Source organism: Channa argus, chromosome 14 (genome assembly GCF_033026475.1).
Source record: "Channa argus isolate prfri chromosome 14, Channa argus male v1.0, whole genome shotgun sequence".
Taxonomy (NCBI): Eukaryota; Metazoa; Chordata; class Actinopteri; order Anabantiformes; family Channidae; genus Channa; species Channa argus.
This window is the reverse complement of record NC_090210.1, coordinates 1,183,904-1,206,014: the sequence shown is the minus strand read 5'-3', so window position 1 is coordinate 1,206,014 and position 22,111 is coordinate 1,183,904. Positions and strand designations below refer to the sequence as shown.

Here is a 22,111-nt window from a genome sequence, read left to right as displayed (position 1 = left end):
AAATCATCTTGATTTTATTCATTCTAAATATATAGTGCTATTAAAAAAACGATGAGCCTTGATTTTTATTTATTTGTCCACTTATTTTCAGCATGGCCACAATAATAAATTACATGACAAAATTTCCCATAGTGTTTTATAAATCTTTGGTTTTGGGCCAATGTTAACGTTAATGTTCTCTGTGTGTTACTCTTCTTGTCGTGGCTGCCATAGCAGCAACATGTGAAAAAAAACACTTGGATTAGATGTGACTGAATCCACAAAAGCTTTAATAATAGTGTTCTAAATTCTTTTTTTAGCATCATGGTTGAAGATCCTCAGGCATTTACAACAAACTGTCAAGTACCAATTAATTAGCTTTAATTAGAGAAGCCAGTGTGATTGCATCTCACCATCTGCCTTCCTAAAGCTAAACTTAAATAGTAAATATTTGAATGTAGTAATTGTTTTTTTTTATGATAGTGAATACACACACACCCACACACACACTCACAGGCTGACTTTGTTTTCTCCTCCTATAATAAACCATAAAAGTGTGCATGTGTGTAATTGCTCTGCTTTTTACCATTTCCTGATGGGGCCCCTGCTCTTTGGCTCCGAGCCATATTCACTTGCCAGAACACACAGTCTCCATGACAGCCCAATGGGTAACATAGTAAACACCACCAAGTAAATGAATGAACCTGTTTGAATATAATAGGAATCAGTTTCCCAACTTTAAGCCAGTCACATCCTGTTTCGAAACATCCTGTTTCACAGTAACGCATTTTATATAAATATGTAAATGTACGTAACCTCCTGGGAGTTCTGTAAGCTCAGGATTTGATGATAGCTGAGATATTCTCGGTTAAAAAGATTTGTGTGTGATCGTGAATATTATGAAAATATGTCAGTGATAATAAAACCTGGGTCCCAGTGGAATAGTAGTCCAAAAAGGCATGCATGTATTGATTGACAGTTGGGAGTTCCCACTCCTGATTTTCTGGCCTTTTCTGATTGGGTAAAATACTGCAGGGTCTGCTATTACTGCTGTCAGATTGTTCAACAAGTCTGATTTTAGAAAAACGTAACATACCATAGCTTTAACCTGTAATTATACATCATAATTTGTTTATTATGTTGTATATCATTAATCTCTATTTAATATTTTAGAAGTGTTTTATCCCCATTGTGTTTGGTCATGGACAGTAAAAGAAAAGATGTCTATTGGACACAACAGTGGCTTTTTTAAATATTCTGCTCTCTGTCAAGGTCAGGAGAGCTCTCGATCATGTAAGTTCCTGATGGTGTGGGTGTGGTTTGCCTGAGGTGAGGGCCTGCATTCCCAAAGCTGGCGCCATTGTTGTCTTCTGCAAAAAAAAACATGCACCAAACTGCAGTAATCTTTGAGTCATTCACAAACCTCAACAAAGAGGAATCAAAAAAGACTGACCGCTGGCAAAATGCTTTTAACAGTGCATAGTTTGTGTTGAAAGATAATTCCAAACCTTATGATTGATAGAATGAGATCATGATCAGCTAAAATGTAGATTTCTCTGCGAGAGTTGCACTACAGCTGCCCCTTTGGTTCCAAGGGGATGTGAGATTCACAGTGAGCGGGACCTGTTCAGTACATGAGAGACAGTGGCCTCCAATTTAAATGAAGGGTTTATTGACAGAAGACTGCATCAGAATATGCTGAAAGGCCTATATGTTAATCAGACCACTCAGCTTTCACCGATGCCGAGTCGTCATGAACAGCAGGTAAATGGTTTGATAATGGAAGAGTTGCTTTATTATTTACAGTACGGTATCTAAGTCTTTAGAACCACAGAGACTATGCTTCACTGAAAACTCACAAACATCTTCACTTCTCTCTATCTGCCGTTTCTGACTGTCATGTTCACTCAATGTCAGATCAAATTCTTGGCTCATTCGTTTATGTGGGGTGGATTCAGTGTCTCCTGTGTCCTTAAAGCTTTGCAAGCAACCAGCCGGCAGCCTCATTCATCAATGAAACACCGCCATCTTGTGGCATGTTTTCTCCAGGCAGGATGTTCTAGTGGACCATATATATATATATATATATATATATATATATATATATATATATATATAAAGATCAAGGTGAAGGAGCTACAAATGTTTAGAGAAGCTTTCGGGTCGTCTGTTGTTGGTTTTCGGGCCAGAGACCAGTATAGGGTTAAGTGTGCGACAGACCTTTTAATATACGTGAGAAAGTTCAGGCTTATTACCAACCGCCCTGATGTCCTCATTGTACATGTACAGGCAAAATATAATGATGAGGCATGTTATTGATGAGGTCCAGGCTATAATTTATTTATTACAAGGGATTGGTCAATGCACACAAACTCGTAACGATTCGTCTTAGATTTATCAAAGCATCAGCAAAGGAATGTGGGTTACATCAGTCTATAATCTGGATCTGGGCCTTGTTTACGAGCAGAAATGTAAGATCAAAGCATCAGTCTGCACATGTGCAGTTCAGGCTGGGGTTAGTAAAAGTCAAAGCGATGTAAAAGTCAAACGTACAGGCAGTTCTGAGGAATGGCATTTCATCTCTTATGCACCCTGTACGGCAGCTCTCATGATGCTGCCAAGCGGCGCTGCGCCGTGTGAGAAATCAAAGCGCAGGCGTCGAGTAGGGAGGGAGCCTATCTTGCGCATACTGGGTACTGTACATGGCCATTGATGCTGCTGGATAGATGTAGCCTCTGATGTAAATAAGAATGGCGAGGGCAGAGGGTCTAACATGCCGCGTTATCTCTGCTTGACGTCGGAACATGTGATGCCACCATCGGGATTTTAGAAAACGCGGCTAATTTTTCTCGTTTTCAGCCGAATCTTGACAGCTCGCCTGATGGTTTTTATTTGACATTAGAGGCAAAACAAACGGGCGGCTTCTTCTGATAAACACTTTAAAAAAACAGGTCATTATGACCTTAGCATCCTACATTATAAGAAAACCATCGGATTGCTTTTACGCGGCAGCATTCTGCTTGCATTTTTTGCTTTCGATTTCGTGTGCGGTGTCCGGAGAAGAGGATCATCGGTTCAGCGTTGAGGTAAGATTAATGGCCTTCTCTTCCCTTGTTATCATCAAGGACCGCGCTCTCTCCTTCACACCATCTGCCTCAGCACGAAAAAAACCTATATACTCTATATATTGGCTCCCGACGCTATCAGTGGGCACAATTACCATAACGCACAAGACTGGAGACGCTACAAACCTATCAGCACAGCTCGTATACTGAATGTCGAAAACAAGCAACATCCCTCATTTGTAGGGTGCAATGGAAGAGAAGGATGCTCATTTAAGGCTATCACACTGCGGTCCCTGAGCTGAACTGATCCAGCAAACGGATCCTAAATGTGCAACACAGGTATGATGGCACTTGGGCAATGTGGTCTATTTTAACAGAGGTGCCCTGCAGCGTTATGGTTTCATTACTAGATATAGTTTTGTGACAGGCTGACATAAAGAAACACATGCTTTGGCAGCGTCATAGTGTTGGGGGAGATTAAACATTCATAGTCACAAGTTGCATAATAGGATTTGCTTTTTTGTTCCTTATTAATTGATGTCATTTTCCTCCTCACCACAGGCTCCCCTCCCACCACTCAGAAACAAATTAAATGCGGAGGCTGATAGTCACAAACACATATCATTATTCAATTGTATGGCTCACTGAAATCTGCCTGATATCTCTCTGAGATATGTGCCTTTGAACAAACACAACACACATAGGAAACAAATTCAGAGGAGAGAGCAAAAAAAAAAAAAAAAGGGATAAACAAGGGGTTTAGCTCAGCAGAATGGGGGATAGAGGCAGTACTGGGGGAGGGATGGACAGAGGAGACAGCTAGTCGCATTAGCTATAACTGGAGCAGATCTCATAGGCTGTGTGGTGTATATAAGTGGAGGAAGCCAATTGGCATGTGGACAGCTGTGGAGAGTGTTGGCACCTAGTGGCACCAGGATTGAGTCTGGCAGTGACCCTTAGAAGATGCTCTGTGCCACCTCTCTCCTTTCTATCGAGCCACGCTCTCGGTTTGTAGGGCAAGTGGAGGCAGGGCCACAGATCTGCACATGTACAGTGACCTGCAGCCACAAGACAAACTCTTAGGTCACCAGCAGTGATTCAAATGCAGATGGTTGCACTGAGCCTCTGAGCAAACAAACAGAACCTAAACCTAAACCTCTCCTGGAAAGACAACTTGAGCCAACAAGCAGACTATTTAATTGCAAATTCCAAGTAACTCATTTAACATTTCCTCTACACTTTGATGTGAAATATAAACATAACCACAACAGTTCATTTGCAGTTCTTGCGAAAGTAGTGAAAATAGTAGTAGTTAGTCACTTCTCAGCCTGTTGTGAAGCTGTGAGATGCAGAGTGAATGGCACGGAGCCATATTTATATTGACTTTTATTATGGGATTGGCAGTGGAAACGAAGCTTGTTTCTGTTTGGAATCTTGCCAGTTACCCTACCCAGTTTTGTTCCACCACTGACTGGGACAAACTGCGTACAGTAACTAAACAAACAGTACTTTGTCCTTGTTAAACAGCTATGGTTGTGGTGTCCTTTAGCAAAGACCCCCCATCCACTGGAGCAGAGGAACATCTGTGTTTGTACTTAATGCCTGTAAAGTTCTCAACAACACAATAAAATGAAATTGTTACACGTGGTTACAACCTAATCAAACACAAAATGTCTGCTAATGGGAAGACACAGAGTAAATAATCTCTGTTTTATAAGCTGTTGATGTACTGCATACAATCCTCAGTTGATACTTGTATATTGTAGTAGATTATTACCTCATTTATTATCTGAACAAACATGAGTGTAATGGCCGTCTGGTGAAAACATAAAAATGGGAAATGTCCTGGATGAGGTTTCAGCCCAGAACCTGCCTTGCACGTCTACTCCGTCTTCATCTGTTCCTCTGTCTTTTCTAATGAATGCAAAGAATTTAAAAACAAGTCTTGAAATAAAGGTTCACATTTTTTTCTTCCCCCCCCCCCACTCATAGGGATGGCTACAGAGGTATGGCTACCTTCCACGCACAGAACCGGGAATGTCTGTTATGCGCTCGGCCCAAGCCATGCACTCAGCCATCGCTGCCATGCAGCGCGTCTATGGTCTCAATGTCACAGGGACACTGGATGAGAAAACCAAGGAGTGAGTATTCACACAGGTGTGACTGCACAAAGCTGAGGTGAACCTTTACCAGGCCATTGATGTAACATTAATGCAAACATTCCACTCATTCATTTATAATGTTGAAGAAATGGATGTTGATGTTTTCATAAATTAACCAGACCAAAAATAGAGATGTTCATGAGGTGGATGTTTTAACACTTTTCCTTCTTCTCATTTAACATGATGATGCAGTGATATCACGCTGAGGTGAGAATTAACAGTTGCCTATGTATTGTGTGTTTTGTACCTGTGACACTCTGATGTGGCATGACTGAGAAACATGAGTCTTCTGACTTCTTTTCAACTCTCATTGAGATTTTGACGGCTTTAGTTTGGAGTTGTTTAATGGTATTTTACACAACACTGTTTTTTCCGTTGTGATTATCTGGCACTTGTCAGGAAGATAAATACTGAGTTCACGTCAGTGCTTCGTCATGTCTTGTAGTGTTGTTTGCCTCACAACGTTTGTGCAGAAATTGGAATCTTCTTCTTCTTTTCTTCTCTTACCTTCTCTTCGTTGCATGCTGGGAGTTCTGCGTGAGCGTGGAGGGCTTGTGAGAGGTGCGAGGTTTTGGGTTTTTCTCTGTTTACTTTACACCGTTTTTCTTTTGCATGATCAGGTAAGTGTTGTTGCTATTTTTTTCTGATTGTTGTTGAGTTTTTGCCCGTGTACTAGGAGGGATGGCGTCCTTGGAGACGCCACCTCCAACCCTCCGGCAGGGAATTAGGACCCCGCCGGATAGTAGTGTCACCGTGGAAGAGGTTCTGCTGGCCGTTGGTGACCAGGTAGGACATGCCAATTTACTTTTCGCGAAAAGAATGAACAAAGCGGTAGTTGTGTTCTTTGAAAGCGGAGCATGAAATCAACAACCTCATAGAGATTGGTGTGGTTATCTGAGACTGGTTGATGCAAGTACGCTGGTCACTGTGTCAGGTGTACCGCCGTTTATTCCAAACAAACTGTTGGAGAATGAACTCCGTCACCGTGGCCTTAGCCGGCCCAGCGGTTGATGCCGCAGCCGGTCCGACTGTAGATGTGGCGGTTGGTCCCGTAACTTGCTCCGTAGTGGTAAAGCACAGTCTACCCAATATAACAGGGATGTACAGAGCAAGTCTGTAAAACAACAGGATACATCTGCGGAGAATTTTAGCAGCACTCGGGCAGGACTAACTAAAACAGCTTCACAGTCATGACCTGTAGAAAGTATTGAAGCAATAGTCAAATGACAGGTGATGGAGAAGACTTGGAGTATGACACTCAGTCAGACACCCGGTCTGTTGGTGAATATTCCAATAGAAATGCAGACGTCTACTCCCTGGAGGAAACACCTAAAGATGAGGCTGTCAAAGTAACATGATCTGGCATCAAATGGTGTTTTCGTTCTCTACTGTTTTCTGCTTACCTTGTCTTGTCTTTCATTTCTGACTTTCTAATGCAGGAGGTAAAAATAGTCCCTTAAACATTAATGGAGGGAGGGACAGACATAAAAGAGCTTTAATTGCTGAGGTTTTTTTTGTTTTGAAAAAAAGACTATATGTGCTCTTTTTACAAGAGACATACTATTTCAGCAGTGAAGTAGAATAGGGTCCATGTTTCTATAGTCATGGCTGTAACTGTAGTTCACGGGTGGCTGTTTTAATTAGGAAAAATGCAAACGTATTTATATCCACCAAATAGGTGGTAAAAGGCTGCATCCTTATTATTAGAGTAGAAACAGAGAAGTCTGTGCTATGTCTTGTCAACTTATATGCTCCAAATCAAGGCACAGAAAGAGCAGGATTTTTTTCATTTTACTGAAAAATAAATAAAGTAACTACAAGCACGTTGCACTTATCATTGGTGCGGATTTCAACTGCAGTACATATTTGACTATTTTCAGGATGAGAGAGTTCGTTGGCCCAGTTGGTTTCCCTGATCACCACCTTATTAGCATAACTCTAATGATTTCACCCGGTGAAAGGGTGAAGTCATATTAGACTTTCTGCCTTCAAGTGATTCTGGAAACATTGGAGCCTTAAGAAAACAAACTTTATTTCTCTGAGGCAGTGGTGGGAGGTGGGAAAGGCACGAATATGTGTCTTTTTCCAACAGTATACATCTCGCTCCAGTGCTAAGATTAAGATGGCAGTTCAGGACCTTGAGGCAGACATAAAAACCATTCAAGAGAAGCTACATGGAGACTCTGATTCTGTTACAGGCAGTTTGCTGCTAGTTGGACAGTGGAGAGGTTAGCCAGTGCCTAGTTTGCCTGGAGGACTTCAGTGAGTGAAGACGGGGCTGAAAGTGGTGGGACTTTTTCTCGATTTTCGTATTTTCAGAGAAAAAAGTGGGATAGAATTATTGATAAGATTTGCCGTTGGTTTTCGAAATGGAAATATTTGCTACCTCAATTGTCATATAGGGGAAGAGTTCTTGTTTCCATAACTTGGCTGTCTCGACTCTGTGGGACAGACTCCTTGCCATGACACCACCAAACAGCCTGATAGTGGACATCCAGAGAATCATCGTGGACTTTTTCTGGTCTATTAAACACTGGTTCCAGGAAGCAGTTCTCTTACCTGCCTATGGTTAAAGGGGGTCAACAGCCACTTGATATTCACTCAAAGATTCCCTCTTTCAGACTTTATACTTCACAGAAATTGCTGTACAGCTGTGGGTAGCACTGACTCGACATTTCTCGCCTGTTGCTGAGTAGAGTGGGGCAAATGGGGTATGATGGGCAACTTTCCTTTCTACAAGGTGAGGAAGAGGACTTTACGGTTCTAACACCTTTTTACAGCTCTGTACTGCAGGTGTGTCATGTCATGTCATGTGCAATGTGGTTGTTTGAGGAACCCGTATTTTTAGGCAACTTCATAAGGACCCAAGCACTGCCGTCCACGAGTCTTGGAACCAGTTTCAGAGAGGCTGGCTGCGCTAAACTGGGACATTTAATCAAAATGTCAAGAACGTCTATGGACACTGTGAGGGAGACTGCCAGAGTCTGATAAATAAAGTTGTGGAGGAAGTTTGGGCTGCCTTGCCACAATCCTTGAGAGTGTTCACAGAAAACAGTCCTCTGACCAGTGGAATGATGACGTGAGTTCAACTTTCCTTCTGCATTGCTCACTCCACCTGGGAGTGGGGTGGGATGAAGGAACTTGCTGCCACTCGCCCACAGCTGAAGTGAAGGAACTTCCTGCCACTCATTACTCAACTGAGTACATTTCAGAATGTAGAGAAAAAAGCGACCTATCAAATCTGCAAAACGGTTTTGAACTTGCGCTCTTTGACAGGATTGAAAGAGTTGCGTTTTTTTCGCTGAGTTTTTTTGGTCAATATGTTTCCCCAACAGCCAGTTGGAAGTGTTTGTACAAGCTGCCCATCGAAAAGCAGACAGCAGATCTCCAGTGGAGGATCATATATGGGGCAATAGCCACGAACAGAGGCTGGACCCTAGCTTTGCGGATCAGTGCGTCTTCTGTTCCCAGACGGAGAAACTAGAACACATTGTTATCGAGTGGCCCAGACTCTCAGCAATGTTCGACCTTTTAAAGATGTGGCTTCAGGGTTTTGGGGAGGTCTTCTCTTTTACCATGTTTATATTTTTCTTTGTATCTCTGCATTTTACTGTTTTAATTTTCTAAAGCGATGATTTGACTCAGATTAGCTGATGTTTTGTAATGTCCAATAAAGGGACCTTTAAAATCGAAATCTCTTCTTTTCTGTTCTCTTCTCTTCTCTCTTTTAAGTTGGATGCAAAAGCCACGCTGTGGAGTTCCAGATAAATTTAAAAGCACTTCGAGGTCACGGACGCGGCGATATGCGCTGACAGGGCAGAAGTGGCAGCGTACACACATCACTTACAGGTGGGATACAGTAGTGGCAGTTGTCATAACAACCATTGAGTTTAGCAGGGCTTATTGTAGGGTAACAGTGTGCCAAGGTAATTTTCTCAGCTGTCCTCTGTCTTTCTTCTCGTCCTTTTTAACCACCTGGGATCACATGCTCTGTGGAGTCATAGAGACTGTGCAACTACGTCACATATGAGGAAACACATGCACAAAAATACAGTCGCAGTCACACATTTAGAAACACTTCGATTAACACGCAGAGTTGCCCATGTGTGCTGTGAGTATGTTTACTTTCCAGCATGTAAAAAGTTTGCTAGCAAACTGACAAATGGGATGACGCTGTTTTTAACACTTCAATTTATTTGTCATTTCCACAAAACAAAGTACATTTATTAAGTAGCATGAAGATTGAAGGATTTCTGCTGCCTCATATGAAACTCCTTAAAATCCTGAGAGTACATTTTGTGTAATCTCAGCAGAAATATTCAAACTCTCATCTTATCACGCCTGATTAAGCTCCAGCTTTTAATAGGTTATAAGGAGAACCGATAAACGCGTCTCTGGCACAACCGCAAATTGACAGGTTACAGCAGTAATAGACGATAACACTGTCAATTTATTCAAATCCTGCCTTCCTCCCCGAATTTGAATTGATGAGCCACCTCTCCTAATGGAATGTCAATCAGTGCTGAGCCAGTTCTGCTGCTGACTGCACTTTATTCATGAAAATGAGTAGAGAGAGAGGGAGAGAAGATTTCCCTTTTCCTCTCCGCCTGCCAGGGACTGATAACGACTCCTGTGTTAAAAGTTCACTGAATGCTGCTGGGCTTGAAATAGTTCTGTCAAGTGCAAAATTTTTTTACTCTCTTCTTATTTTGAAAAGTAAAATGTTCTTTTGAAATTGATGGGCTAACAAGGGAAGGGGTTGATGCAGTATTTTATGTCAGTGTTTCTTGAATATTTTCTTTAAGCTGATTTTATAACTGCTGCATCATTCACATTCATGTCTTTTAAACATGGGGTGACTGTGGCTCAGGAAGGTAGAGCACCAATCTTGCGGTTGTTGGTTCAATCCCCGGCTCCTCTGGTCACATGTCAAAGTGTCCTTGAGCAAGACACTGAACCCCAACTTAGTTACAGCTACATAGCAGCTCCCCCATTGCTGTGAGTGTGAATGGGTGAATAAGAAGCAGTGTAAAGCGCTTTGAGTGCCAATAGGTAGAAAAGCACTATATAAGTGCAGAACATTTACCATGTCTCTCAAACATATGTACACTATGACTTGCAGAGCTTGGCCTGATAATCTGTCTCTGAGTAATCTTTCCAATGGGCTAACTCATTTTTCTACCCACAGTATAAAAAATGTCACGCCAAAGGTGGGCGCCCGGGAGACTCACGATGCAATTCGGCGAGCGTTTGATGTGTGGCAGGGTGTGACTCCCCTGCGCTTTGAGGCCGTTCCGTACAGCGCCCTGGAGACTGGCAGGCGTGACGTGGACATCACCATCATCTTTGCTTCGGGCTTTCACGGTGACAGCTCACCCTTCGATGGGGAAGGAGGTTTCCTCGCCCACGCCTACTTCCCTGGCCCAGGCATAGGAGGGGACACACACTTTGATTCAGATGAGCCCTGGACATTAGGGCACTCCAACCATGATGGTAAGTAGAAGAGGAAAGGGGTGTCAGAAGTAAGAGAACGTGCTGGTGGTTGTAAGGTAACAAAGAGCCTTGACTGTGGTAGAATAATAAAGTCAGGAAAAAACCATGAGGATTGATGGAATAGCCAGGCAGGAGGGCAATATGACAGAGGTGGTGTAACAGGACAGTGTATAATGGATGCTTAGCCAAAAACAGGCCATCAGGCTGTAAAAATGGATCGCCCCTTCTGCCAGGATTTTGATGTGTCATTTCTGCATAATAAGCTCCTCAGATGACAGCATCAAAAGTCATGCTATTTTAAGACATTGCTTGCCGGCCCATTATTATACATATTATGTGTTTTAGTCAGTTTGATGGAGTTTAGTGCTATGCTGTACAAGAGTACAGTGGAAACATTTAAAACCAAAATCTCAACTAAATGTAAAGATAATATCAGGTCAGTGATGCCAGGCCATTTTATCTTCTGTGTTTTGATGTATTTTTTGATTTGTTATGTTATATTATATAGCCACATCATCAAAACCACTGGAGATGTAATAACAGTGACTATATGGGATACATTATGCAGAAAGGAACGGTCTTCTTGAAGTTGATGTGTTGGGAAAAATTGGTAATTGTAAGGGTCTGAGTGACTTTGATAACAGCCAAACTGTGATGGCTAGAGAACTGAGACGGTGTGTCTTCAAAATGGAAAACGGGTCTTGTGGGGTGTTTGTGGTATCCGTTAGTAAGTGTCTGTCCAAAGTGTGTCTGGGACTGCGTAGGCAAAGACTGGTCAAGTTGCTCATGCTCACCATAACATGAGTCTCAGAACTGGATCATGGAACAATGGAAGAAGGTGGTCGGATTTGTTGAATCACAATGTCTTTTACCTGCAAGAGCTCAGGCCAGGATGCACCATGGGATATTGATTCATTTAGGTTCCAACTTGCAGCTTACAGGACTTAAAGGACTGACATGACTACTGACATGACGATGCCTCAGGACACCTTCAGAGTTCTTGTGGAGTCAATGCCTCGATGATTTAGAGCTGTTTTGGTGGCAGACAGGGACCTACACCTACCTACCTTAAGGTTAAGGCTGATTGGTTCATAGTGTTAATAATATGGGTTGTTATTTCATTTCACATCACATCATAGCATATACTATGATTGTATGGTTATGTAATTACTAGTGTAGCCCAACCCCTTCATTTTGGATTTTGGGTTCAGCAATGAAGTGACATTACGATGTGATGTGATTTTATGTCATATTGTGTGTTATGTTTTGGTTATTTATGTTTTGTGTTATCTTATTCCATATTTAACAGTTTAGGGGTTATCATTTAGGTGTATCATGTCATTTTATATTATCTTATGATATGTAAAGAGCACACACGTAAGTGTGGAGAGTGGATAAGTGCAGCAGCCCAGAACCAAACGCACTTTAATTACCCTACCTATGGGGCGTTACCCTCCCAGAGCTCCAGGCTGCTTCAGTAATACCCAGGTGCCACACATGCACACTTTATTCTCCCATTAGTGGGAGAAGAGAGTTACAGCTCTTATTGTGCTTCTTCTGGGAAACTGCCTGCCATCCATCAGCTCTCCTCCCTCTTTCTCTTTGCTCATACTAAAATGGTAATTGTCTCAGTCTCCCAAGTCATATTCATGTTCACCCTTGCGTGCTGTGCTGAGGCTGATTCTGAAAAGCTCCTGTCTCAGCGTATACGTCTAAAAGCTATGCAACTCTTAATGGGTTTTCACAGCAGTGTGACTGTAAATGTTGCATGTTGAAATGTACACTAATGGTAGCTCTGCCTGTCTCACGGGAGTCTTTGTGGGACACTTCTGGTTAGGTGGAAGAGGTGGGTTGTTAGCTCTATAATGCATGGGAAGGTGTAAGCGTGTAGTTGCTGACAGAGGGTCAGTGTCTGTTCTCTGCGGTGATTCTTTGTGGTCACTGTTCTCTGGCACCCTGGGCAGCAACATGAGGCTTATCTTATCTGTGGGGCGACTGTGGCACAGGAAGGTAGAGCGGTCGTCCACCAATCTCGCAGTTTGATCCCCGGCTCCTCTGGTCCCATGTGGAAGTGTCCTTGAGCAAGACGCTGAACCCCAACTCAGTTGCTCCCGGTGAGCGTTGGCCAGCTGCATAGTAGTAGCTCCCCCATCAGTGTGTGAGTGTGTGTGTGTGATTATGAGTGCGAATGGGTGAATAAGAAGCAGTGTAAAGCGCTTTGAGTGCCAATAGGTAGAAAAGTGCAGAACATTTATCTTCTCTTATGGACTAGAAGAGGAAAAAGTGCTCATGCTTGACAATTTACCTCCAGTAATTTTTACCTGCACAGTACTGCTTCATATTGGTTACTGGAAGCTTCCTGTGGGTCATCTTCCTGCCAGTAATGATTAGTTTCAATGTAGTTTAGTCAACCCAAATTTCTAAGTTATACATTTAATTATTTGTCTATTTTAAAATTATGACAATTTCTAAGAATTAATGTTTTAAATTTCTCGATTTTGTGTAATAGTCCAAAACTTAAAGCTAAGCATTTTACACTGAAATAAAACAGAGAGAAAAAACGAATTCTCACATTTAAAGTCTAGGTTACAATTGCTAATTGTAAAAGTTCCTAATGATCTTACCTGTAATAAAATGGGCGACTGTGGCAGGAAGGTAGAGCGGTTGTCCACCAATCTCACAGTTGTTGGTTCAATCCCCGGCTCCTCTGGTCACATGTCAAAGTGTCCTTGAGCAAGACACTGAACCCCAACTTAGTTGCTCCCTATTGGCCAGCTGCATAGCAGCTCCCCCATCAGTGTGGTTGAGTGTGTGTGTGATTGTGAGTGTGAATGGGTGAATAAAAAGCAGTGTAAAGGGCTTTGAGTGCCAATAGGTAGAAAAGTGCTGAATAAGTGCAGAACATTTAATATATTTAGCCAGGAATTCTGCTCCACTAGCACTGTATGTGCAAAAACAAAGAAAGATACAATGCAGTAGCTATATAGATATTTTTATATAAATGTCTTTTGCTAAAATAATCATTTTATAATCACATTAATCATGATGTTTAAAATCGCCTTTTTTTAACCTTTATTTTTGTAATTCTTTCACAATTCATTAGACTGCAAATCTATGCTGTCTTTTCACTTTCTTTGTTCTTATTGACAGATACAAAGTTTTTTCTTTGTTTTGTTGAGGTTCTTTTTTGAATGGACTTTATTTTGCAGAAAGCACCTGTAAGGGAAAGTTCTTTATATCTGGGACTAATTCACTTCCATTTCTGTGCTTTCGTCCTGCCTCTTGTTTAATGAGTGTGTCTGTGCAAATCAAAAGTTATTCTTATTCATTCTTGTCCATCTCCATCTGCCTCCTCATTGCAGTTTTGCTTTTGTCCTTTCTCCAGGTAATGACCTGTTCTTGGTTGCAGTTCATGAACTGGGCCATGCCCTCGGTCTAGAGCACTCTAATGATCCCACTGCTATCATGGCTCCTTTCTACCAGTACATGGAAACAGAGAACTTCAAACTACCTCATGATGACCTACAAGGCATCCAGAAAATCTATGGTATCGTTCCAATTCATAAGTTGTCTCTCTATTTCTGTATATCAAAGATGATAAAGATGGAATTTCAGCAAAGGAATTCTGTCTATAAATGTTACATACATTTTTTTCATGCTCCAAACACAAATACTGTAAACATTGCATTGACAAAGAGGAATGATATGAAAGGAGGACTAAATATTTTCTTTTCTTTTTAGGTCCACCAGATAGAGCCCCGCAACCTACCAGGCCCCCACCCACTGTCCCTCCACCACGCTTCCATCCTCCCTCAGATCCCCGCAAGCATGACCGCCATGCCAGACCCCACCGTCCTCCACAGGGGGCCAAGCCCTCGAACCCAAACTCTAAACCCAACATTTGTGATGGAGGCTTCAACACTCTGGCGATCCTCCGTAAGGAGCTTTTTGTGTTCAAGGTAGAGTAGATCATCAGGTTGAGCACACATGGCTGCAAATATTAAAGAAATTTGGCATGATGATGATTCTACTTTATCCATTTCTATAGGACCAGTGGTTCTGGAGGGTACGGGACAACTCAGTAGTCCCTGGATACCCCATGCAAATCAATTACTTCTGGAAAGGCTTACCTCACAAAATTGATGCTGTGTATGAAAATAGTGAAGGGAAATTTGTCTTTTTCAAAGGTAATAAACAAAATTGTTATTGTTTTTTTTTGTTTGTTTGTATTTTGTGACAATTTTCAGAAGTGCTAAAGTTTGTATCCCCCTTAATAAATGAATACAAATTTAACTTTTAGTTATTTCTGATAAAGGAACATTTGTACTGGCTCAGTGTGTCTTGATTTTATTTTTTTAATATGTCAAAGGAAGGAGATGCAGACTTTTGGACCCAACTGTATGTGGTAAAAGAACGAGTACACGTTTGGTACAGCCATCCATCCATCAGGCAGATTAACATGACATCTGTCACCCAGTGATATCAGAGGGCCTCATGCTTTATTTATACACTCATAGAGACTTAACTGTTTGTGTGTGCCAATGTCTAGCTACTTAGTGCAAGCACAACACCAACACATCGACTCTCTTTACTCTGCCTGAGGCAGTTATGATCAAAATGATTGAATGCAACAATAGCATCACTAAAAATTGAAACAAAAAATCTTGGCTATTTACTCTATTGTAGATAACACTGCATAGATTTTGTGCTGTGGAGATAGCATCTGACCTTTGAAATCATGTGAACAGACTCACTAGTGAAGAACCAGACAGAAGGCTTGAATGAGCTGAGATCCTGCAGTGTTTTGTCTAGCGCAGTTTTTAAGGTCATCATTATGATAATGTATTTGTCCCTGAGCTGCTTAACTGTGTGTATTTTAGGAAACCGATTCTGGGTCTTCAAGGACACAACTCTGCAGCCTTCATTCCCTCAGGACATCTCGCTGTTTGGGAACGGCATGCCCACTCAGAGTATCGAGACAGCTGTCTGGTGGGAGGATGTTGCTAAAACCTACTTCTTTAAAGGAGACAGGTTTGTGTGGAAGTATGGCAGAACGGGAATATCAGAGTAATACGAGGACCACTGATAAAGTTTGTTGGTTATGATAATGAGGGGGGAAAAGTGGAAGCATTTTTACTTGGATTCCTCTTTATCAGTGTATTTTCACTTCTGTTTGGAACATTTAGTGATTTTTTTTTTAGGGCTGTTTCCTTTAAGATGTTAAATAATTGTGCAGGTGTGTTGATGAATGCATTAATAATTTGGCATCTTTGAAGCCCTGCAAGCTGTCTCATGTTGCTTTGAAACTGCTGATTGCCTTTTTAACAGCTGACAAATACTGCTTATTGGCATTAAAGTGCTCTGATCCAGTGTTAGAGCAAGTATTTTATTCAAAACTTTGTTATATCAGGCTAGCAACAAGTTCCTTTAGGTTCCTTTCTCTAAAGATTTATAGGCCTGTTAATAAAACCTGGTGTAAATGTGCACAGATTTAACCAGATTTGGGGTTTGTCACCTGTAATGCACTGAACTGAAACCACGCAGTATTTCCAACACCACCACAAGATCTGTTGTTTATGTGTATGCGTTGCAAGGGACTTATATTGTGAATGCCAGTGTGACTCATATGTTTGTTCAGCTGTCATGATAAATCATATCCTAAGAGGCCTGGAGACCCGTGGTGAAAGCTGAAAAAAGGCTTTGTCATGATACTGTCATCCCTCAACCTGCTGCTGCACATCATGGTGAACAGGACGTTATATCCATCGTCTCAAGTTTCAGTGTTTTTCTCTAATTTTATGTGCGACAGATTGGTGTTTATTCTAATGTAAAGAAAGAACATTGTGTAACACGATTTATATATGTGACCACCACTCTGTGAGAAACCGACCTCTGAAATTAATCTGCAGAGGCAGATAAACACTATACAGATTAGTCTTTCTTGAGTCAAATGAATTAAGCTGGTTGCTCATCATTACTTGGCCAGATTAAAAGTGTTGTGTTATGTCTAGCTGCAAATTAAAAACAGCAAACATGATAAATGTGATAAATACAGGCAAGTTAAATGCAGTCATAGATTTTCTATTTTAATATCAACCAAGAGCAGAAAGTTTTGATGTTGACAAGATTTCACATAAAGCTCTTCAGCCTCTCAGGATAATTTTGACCCTGGCGTTAGTTGACAGGGACAGGACAGGTAAGTTACCTTACCTGCCTTTGTGTAGACTTTTTTTTTTTTTTTAAAGAAGTGGGGCCTTGGTTGTTAGGTTTTGATGATTGCTCTGATTTCTGTGTGTGAAATTTCCTCAACTTGTCAGTTCCTCCAGGATTTTGCAGACCTTTTTGTTGGAGCTTAAAATGTCTGGTTTGGTGACAGCTTTTCTAAAAAAAAAAATTGTGATCCATGTTGTGATCTTTTTTTAGGTTTTAAATTGCTTAGAATTGAGGGGAATGAATTGTTGCAATTGCAACATCATAAATTCCGAGAAGGACAAATATGTGTTTGACTCAAGTCACTGACTTTTAAGCCTCTTTGCTGACTCTCGTTCTGGTGTTTATGTTTGTCCGGTTCTAGATACTGGAGGTACAATGAGGACATGAGGACCATGGACCCAGGTTATCCCAAACCAATCACCATCTGGAAAGGCATACCAGACTCTCCACAGGGTGCTTTTGTGGATAAGGCCAACGGTATGCGTGACTTACTGATTATGAAACTGAGTGACCCTAAAGTATTTTTACATTCAAGCACTACATTAATATTTCACATTAACTCTTCATAGCAGGTACAAGGTGAAAGTGATAAACCATCAATGCATACACGGCTTTTACATTACACTGCTTTTATTAAAGTATGTTCTTTTCTGAGAAGGATTTTTGAAAAGAATCTGGGTTTAAAGACTCTCTGATGCACAATTGTGCTCCCTAAGAAACCAAAAACCAACAGCAAAGACAAACTCTTAATTTTGATATGAGACATTTTTCGGAGACATTGAATTGTACTGTGGTCACACATTTGTTAAATGGTGCAATCAACTAAAGAGCACTTGCTTTGTCCTTGTTTCCACGAATGTCCCACAATCCCTCTATCCAGGGTTTACCTACTTTTACAAGGGAAAGGAATACTGGAAGTTCAACAACCAGCTGCTTCGCGTGGAGCCTGGCTACCCAAGATCCATCCTGAGGGACTTTATGGGCTGTGACGGCCTTCCTGCAGACCCTGACTGGGACTGGAGCCCCCCTGTGGCCGAGGAGCGCCACTACGACAACAGTGATGTGGATGTTGTCATCAAACTGGACAGCACGGGGGGCACGGAGAAAGCAGTGGCCATTGCTATCCCCTGTGTCCTTGCGCTGTGCATGATGGTCCTCCTCTACACTGTTTTCCAGTTCAGGCGGAAGAGCACACAGCGGCACATACTGTACTGCAAGCGCTCCATGCAGGAGTGGGTGTGAGGCATTGTCACTGCACTGTAATGAGAGGGGTGCGAAGCTCTGATCAAGGTCTAGTTTTAGCTTGAAGTCCTAATTACAGTAAATGGAATCACTGTTAAGGGTACAGTATACAAAGATTGCTGTGTTGGCAGATTTTAAAACTGCTTGAACTCATAACGTGCAAGCTGCAAATAAGAAAGTGATCAGCAGTAGTCAGCTGAAGACAGTGAGGCAGCCACATCTCCCATGTCTAACTAATATGTATGTATCTGCTTAGACTTTTTCTGTATCTTGGACTGAACTCAATTAAGTGAGACTGCTTTACTTTAAGTGGGACCTTTGTCTATCCTCGTCTCTGCACGCAGCTTAAAAAGCCCCTAGCACTATCTTCCATGGACAAATTAGATATAGGCTTCTACTTTCCTTTCATCTCTTAATTAAATTGCCCTGAGCTGTGCTTTTCTTATATTTAGGGTCCCTATAAAAGATTATTCATTGTGTGGAGAACTGATACACAAACCAAATATGACCTTTTCTTCCAAAGAGGATTACTGCTCTGTATTCTTTTTGGTGGGATATTTTTCCTCCGTGGATGGAACATTGTGGCATCATACTCAGATTTTCTTTTGCCATTTCTATTCATATCCACCCATCTGCTTTGTAATCTGTGGGGATAGGAAGCAGCCATTAGTAAGAGTTCGCAACTCAAGACTGTTGTGGCAGTCTATCTCCAAAACAGGGGCCAAAAATCTCTCTGCAATATTTATGAGACTGCCTTAATCACAGATTGCTTAAACTCCTTTCTCTTTCTCTCTCTGTTTCTCTGGTAGCTGGGAACTGGACAGGACACAGCAGAAATACAAACAGTGTACAAAGCCATTCGTTTCTGCTCATAATGCAACTAAAAACCAGAAGTTAAGGACAGTTCAATAAGATCAAAATGCTACGAGATGATAATAAATTGCATTGGATATCATTTTGTCTCACCAGAAGGAACAAGAGAGAAAGTGAGGTATGTATGTTTGTGTGTTTGAGTGATAGAGACTTACCCACATTATACTGTATGTGTGCTGTACTGTGGTGTCAATTATTGAACAGCTAACATCATGCTTCCTCATTTTCCTGCAAGGTTTGGACACCAATACTCCAAACAAGTGTCTGTCTGTACATTTTAAACAATTTTACTAATCCATATATTTATTTTCCAACTTTTGTACAAGGCTTGTGAGTTTTCATAATATTTCACATGGTACAGGAGAAAAAAAATGGGGAGCATAAAGAAATAAAACTACATATACCTGTTATTTTAAAATGAGTCAGATATTAAAAAAAAAAAAAAAAAACAGAAATCCTCGCAGCCTCTCTATTGAAGAAGATCAAAGTTACAGCAGCGGCCATCACCCAGATTGCTTCATCTGTTCACCAACTAAGAGTACGTAAGGAAATGCAAGGCAAAACCAATGTTGCTAAAAAAAAAAAAAAAAGAAAAGAAAAAGAAAGACTAACACGAACAGAAGTAGAATCCTGGATGTCAGAAAATAGGTTGTTTATTCAATAATGTATCCTGGTTATTTTATGCACTGTAACTATAATTAACCATTATAATAAGAACTCCAATTATGTTACATTAACAAATTACTAATACTAATAACGTACTCTAACATTGATGGAATTAACAGGCATATCAGAAAACATAAACCAGCAAAAATAAGTTTGATGACCAATATTTTACATGTATTACGATCTATGATGTTAGTGTATATACAACATCAAATGTTCAGCATTTAGGTTTAAAACTGTTTAATGAGATACTGTAAGCCTGACAATGAAATGATCTAAAGCATTTAAAAGATAGACTTATGAAGATCAGGTATGAGCACAAGCTTTTTCTCTCCAAGTGTACTGAATTATAAATGCAACACACAGCCTAGTGAAATAGTGTATATTGTCTCAGAATTGCCTTTGGTTGCCTGCCATACATGTGAAATTGTGGTTGTGTGGTGTTTGTCAGAATTTGCCAGATGATCTGTATGTGTGCATTCATGACGTAATTTGTTTTTAGATGATACTTGTGCTCCTTGTTTTTGTTATTTCTTTACTTGATACATCATCGACTGTACAGGAGAATCTTCCGTTGACATCAAGCCAATGCCATCTTATAACATATCAGAGAAGGAATTTGTGATTTTAGACCATAGTTTTATGTGACGAAGGATAAATGGATGAGAGGTGATCAGCTGAACCATGATGGGGTTTTATTATCATATTATAATTTTAAGTGAATAAACCTACTGTATATAACGGCAATACATGCCGTTGTTAAACTAAGATGTCATTCTTAAACACCTGTTGACCGTGAACACTTTTATAGCTTTCAATCTTCGAGTGACCGATCAGCATTGCAGGTCTCTGTTGGATGCATTGACAGATTCCAAACCAAACCATGACTAGCTTCCAGTCTGTCCTCCCTGGTTCAATCTTCAGGCAAAATCGTGAAAGAATATGTGCACATTTTATAGAAAGGAATGCATTTGCTTTCCTAAAGCAGTGTTGAATTGCGGCACACATCAGTCCTCGTTTATCCATGACCACTGTAATTTAAGGTGCAAGCAAAACCTTTGGCTCAGTGTTGTGTATGATGTCTTATCAGTTTGTATGTTTGTGGCAAGGGTCCTATGACTCCAGCGAGTGTGAATTAAAGATAACCAGTGGGGTGAGTCGGTACTGTATTTATTGCCGTATTTATTCCTCTGTGCTCAGCACCTCAAATCTTGCATTGTATTGTACTGAGGGCAAGAAGCTGTCAATAAAGTGGGTTTGAAATGCAATTTTCTATTCTAGTGTCACTGCTATAAAAGGATTCTCATTCATCTGTTACTGCCAATAAACAATTCATTTGGTGTGAATGTTTTTCTGTCTGCAAGAGGTAAATCAAACACTTTTGAAGGACAGGCATTTACATTACTGTTTTGTTATTGTCGCCGTGTGCTGCATGAAAGCAGGAAGACTCAATTCTCTGACCTGTCCCCGTTTTTCTCCAGAGTCTAGTGTTTTCTTTTTTGACACATGCTGCCTAGCATTAGGGCTACAGTCAGTCAGTACACCAGAGAGGCAACGCTGCAGAAGAAAACGGGAGCATTTTGCAATCACTGCAGTCAAGATCAGTCAACACAGATACTGCACAAGCAGCATAGTGTATAAGAAGCAGAGTACGTATAGCGTGTATATAAACACTGTAAACTGTCTGCTTGGAAGCATTTTGTGTTTAATCCGTCCATAATATGGATAATGAAAAAGCTGTATATTGTAAATAGAACAAGTGCACGATGAGTTTGTTCTGTATCATGTTCTCACTCACAAACATTTGAATCTGACACTGATGAAATAATCTATTTAAACTAAGATAACCCATATATATTCAACAAAATTAGACAAGTGATTGCAAACAAAATCAATAATCAAATGTAGCAATATTTGGTATGAATATTAATTGGTGAAAAAACAAAACACCAGAGATTATTCCCACAATTTGAGCAAAGAGTTCAGTGTAGTTACAAACAAAGGGACAGACTGAAGATGATCTGTTAAAGCATAAATTGTTTAGGAAAGACAGACTATGTTTGACTCCTTTTGTACAACTGGTGCTTTCAGGGGTCCATGGAGAGGTGTGATTCCAAGAATTTCAAGAAATTTATCAGTAATTCATTTGCATACAGTTTACTATTGGCCTGGAAAGTGCGATGCTTTATTCAAGTTGGTAAGTCACAAAATCAACTCTCAACTTAAGAGGCTGAGCTCTGTGTTTTGCAGAAAGTCTGGTGAAGGAGGGAGTGAAAGAAGAGCAGTGGTTGTTAAGAGTCAGGGAATTTCTACCGTACATCCTGTTTCAGAGCATCTTTGACGAGTAGCTGTGTTGCATTTACCCTCAACCAACTTCTAATGAAATGAAAATGTCACATGAAAAATCCACACACTCTG

At 40.8% G+C, this 22,111-nt stretch overlaps 1 protein-coding gene across 4 annotated transcripts; it reads left to right on the top strand.

Moving 5' to 3' along the window:
- Positions 1-2,520: 2,520 nt before the first annotated feature.
- Positions 2,521-20,961, top strand: mmp16b (matrix metallopeptidase 16b (membrane-inserted)). 4 transcript variants are annotated; one of them, XM_067475027.1, is made up of 11 exons: positions 2,521-3,065; positions 5,037-5,185; positions 5,399-5,413; positions 8,939-9,055; positions 10,395-10,699; positions 14,085-14,246; positions 14,441-14,658; positions 14,748-14,886; positions 15,580-15,730; positions 17,274-17,389; positions 17,793-20,961. In XM_067475027.1, exons 1-11 carry the CDS (start codon positions 2,937-2,939, stop codon positions 18,152-18,154), a joined length of 1,863 nt encoding a protein of 620 aa, XP_067331128.1. In that variant the 5' UTR covers positions 2,521-2,936; the 3' UTR covers positions 18,155-20,961. The 4 variants fall into 4 exon arrangements, with proteins under 4 accessions (XP_067331128.1, XP_067331130.1, XP_067331131.1 ...); XM_067475030.1 differs by lacking the exon at positions 2,521-3,065 and adding an exon at positions 3,114-3,383; XM_067475029.1 differs by lacking the exon at positions 5,399-5,413 and having other exon boundaries at positions 2,522-3,065.
- The last annotated feature ends 1,150 nt before the right edge of the window (positions 20,962-22,111 follow it).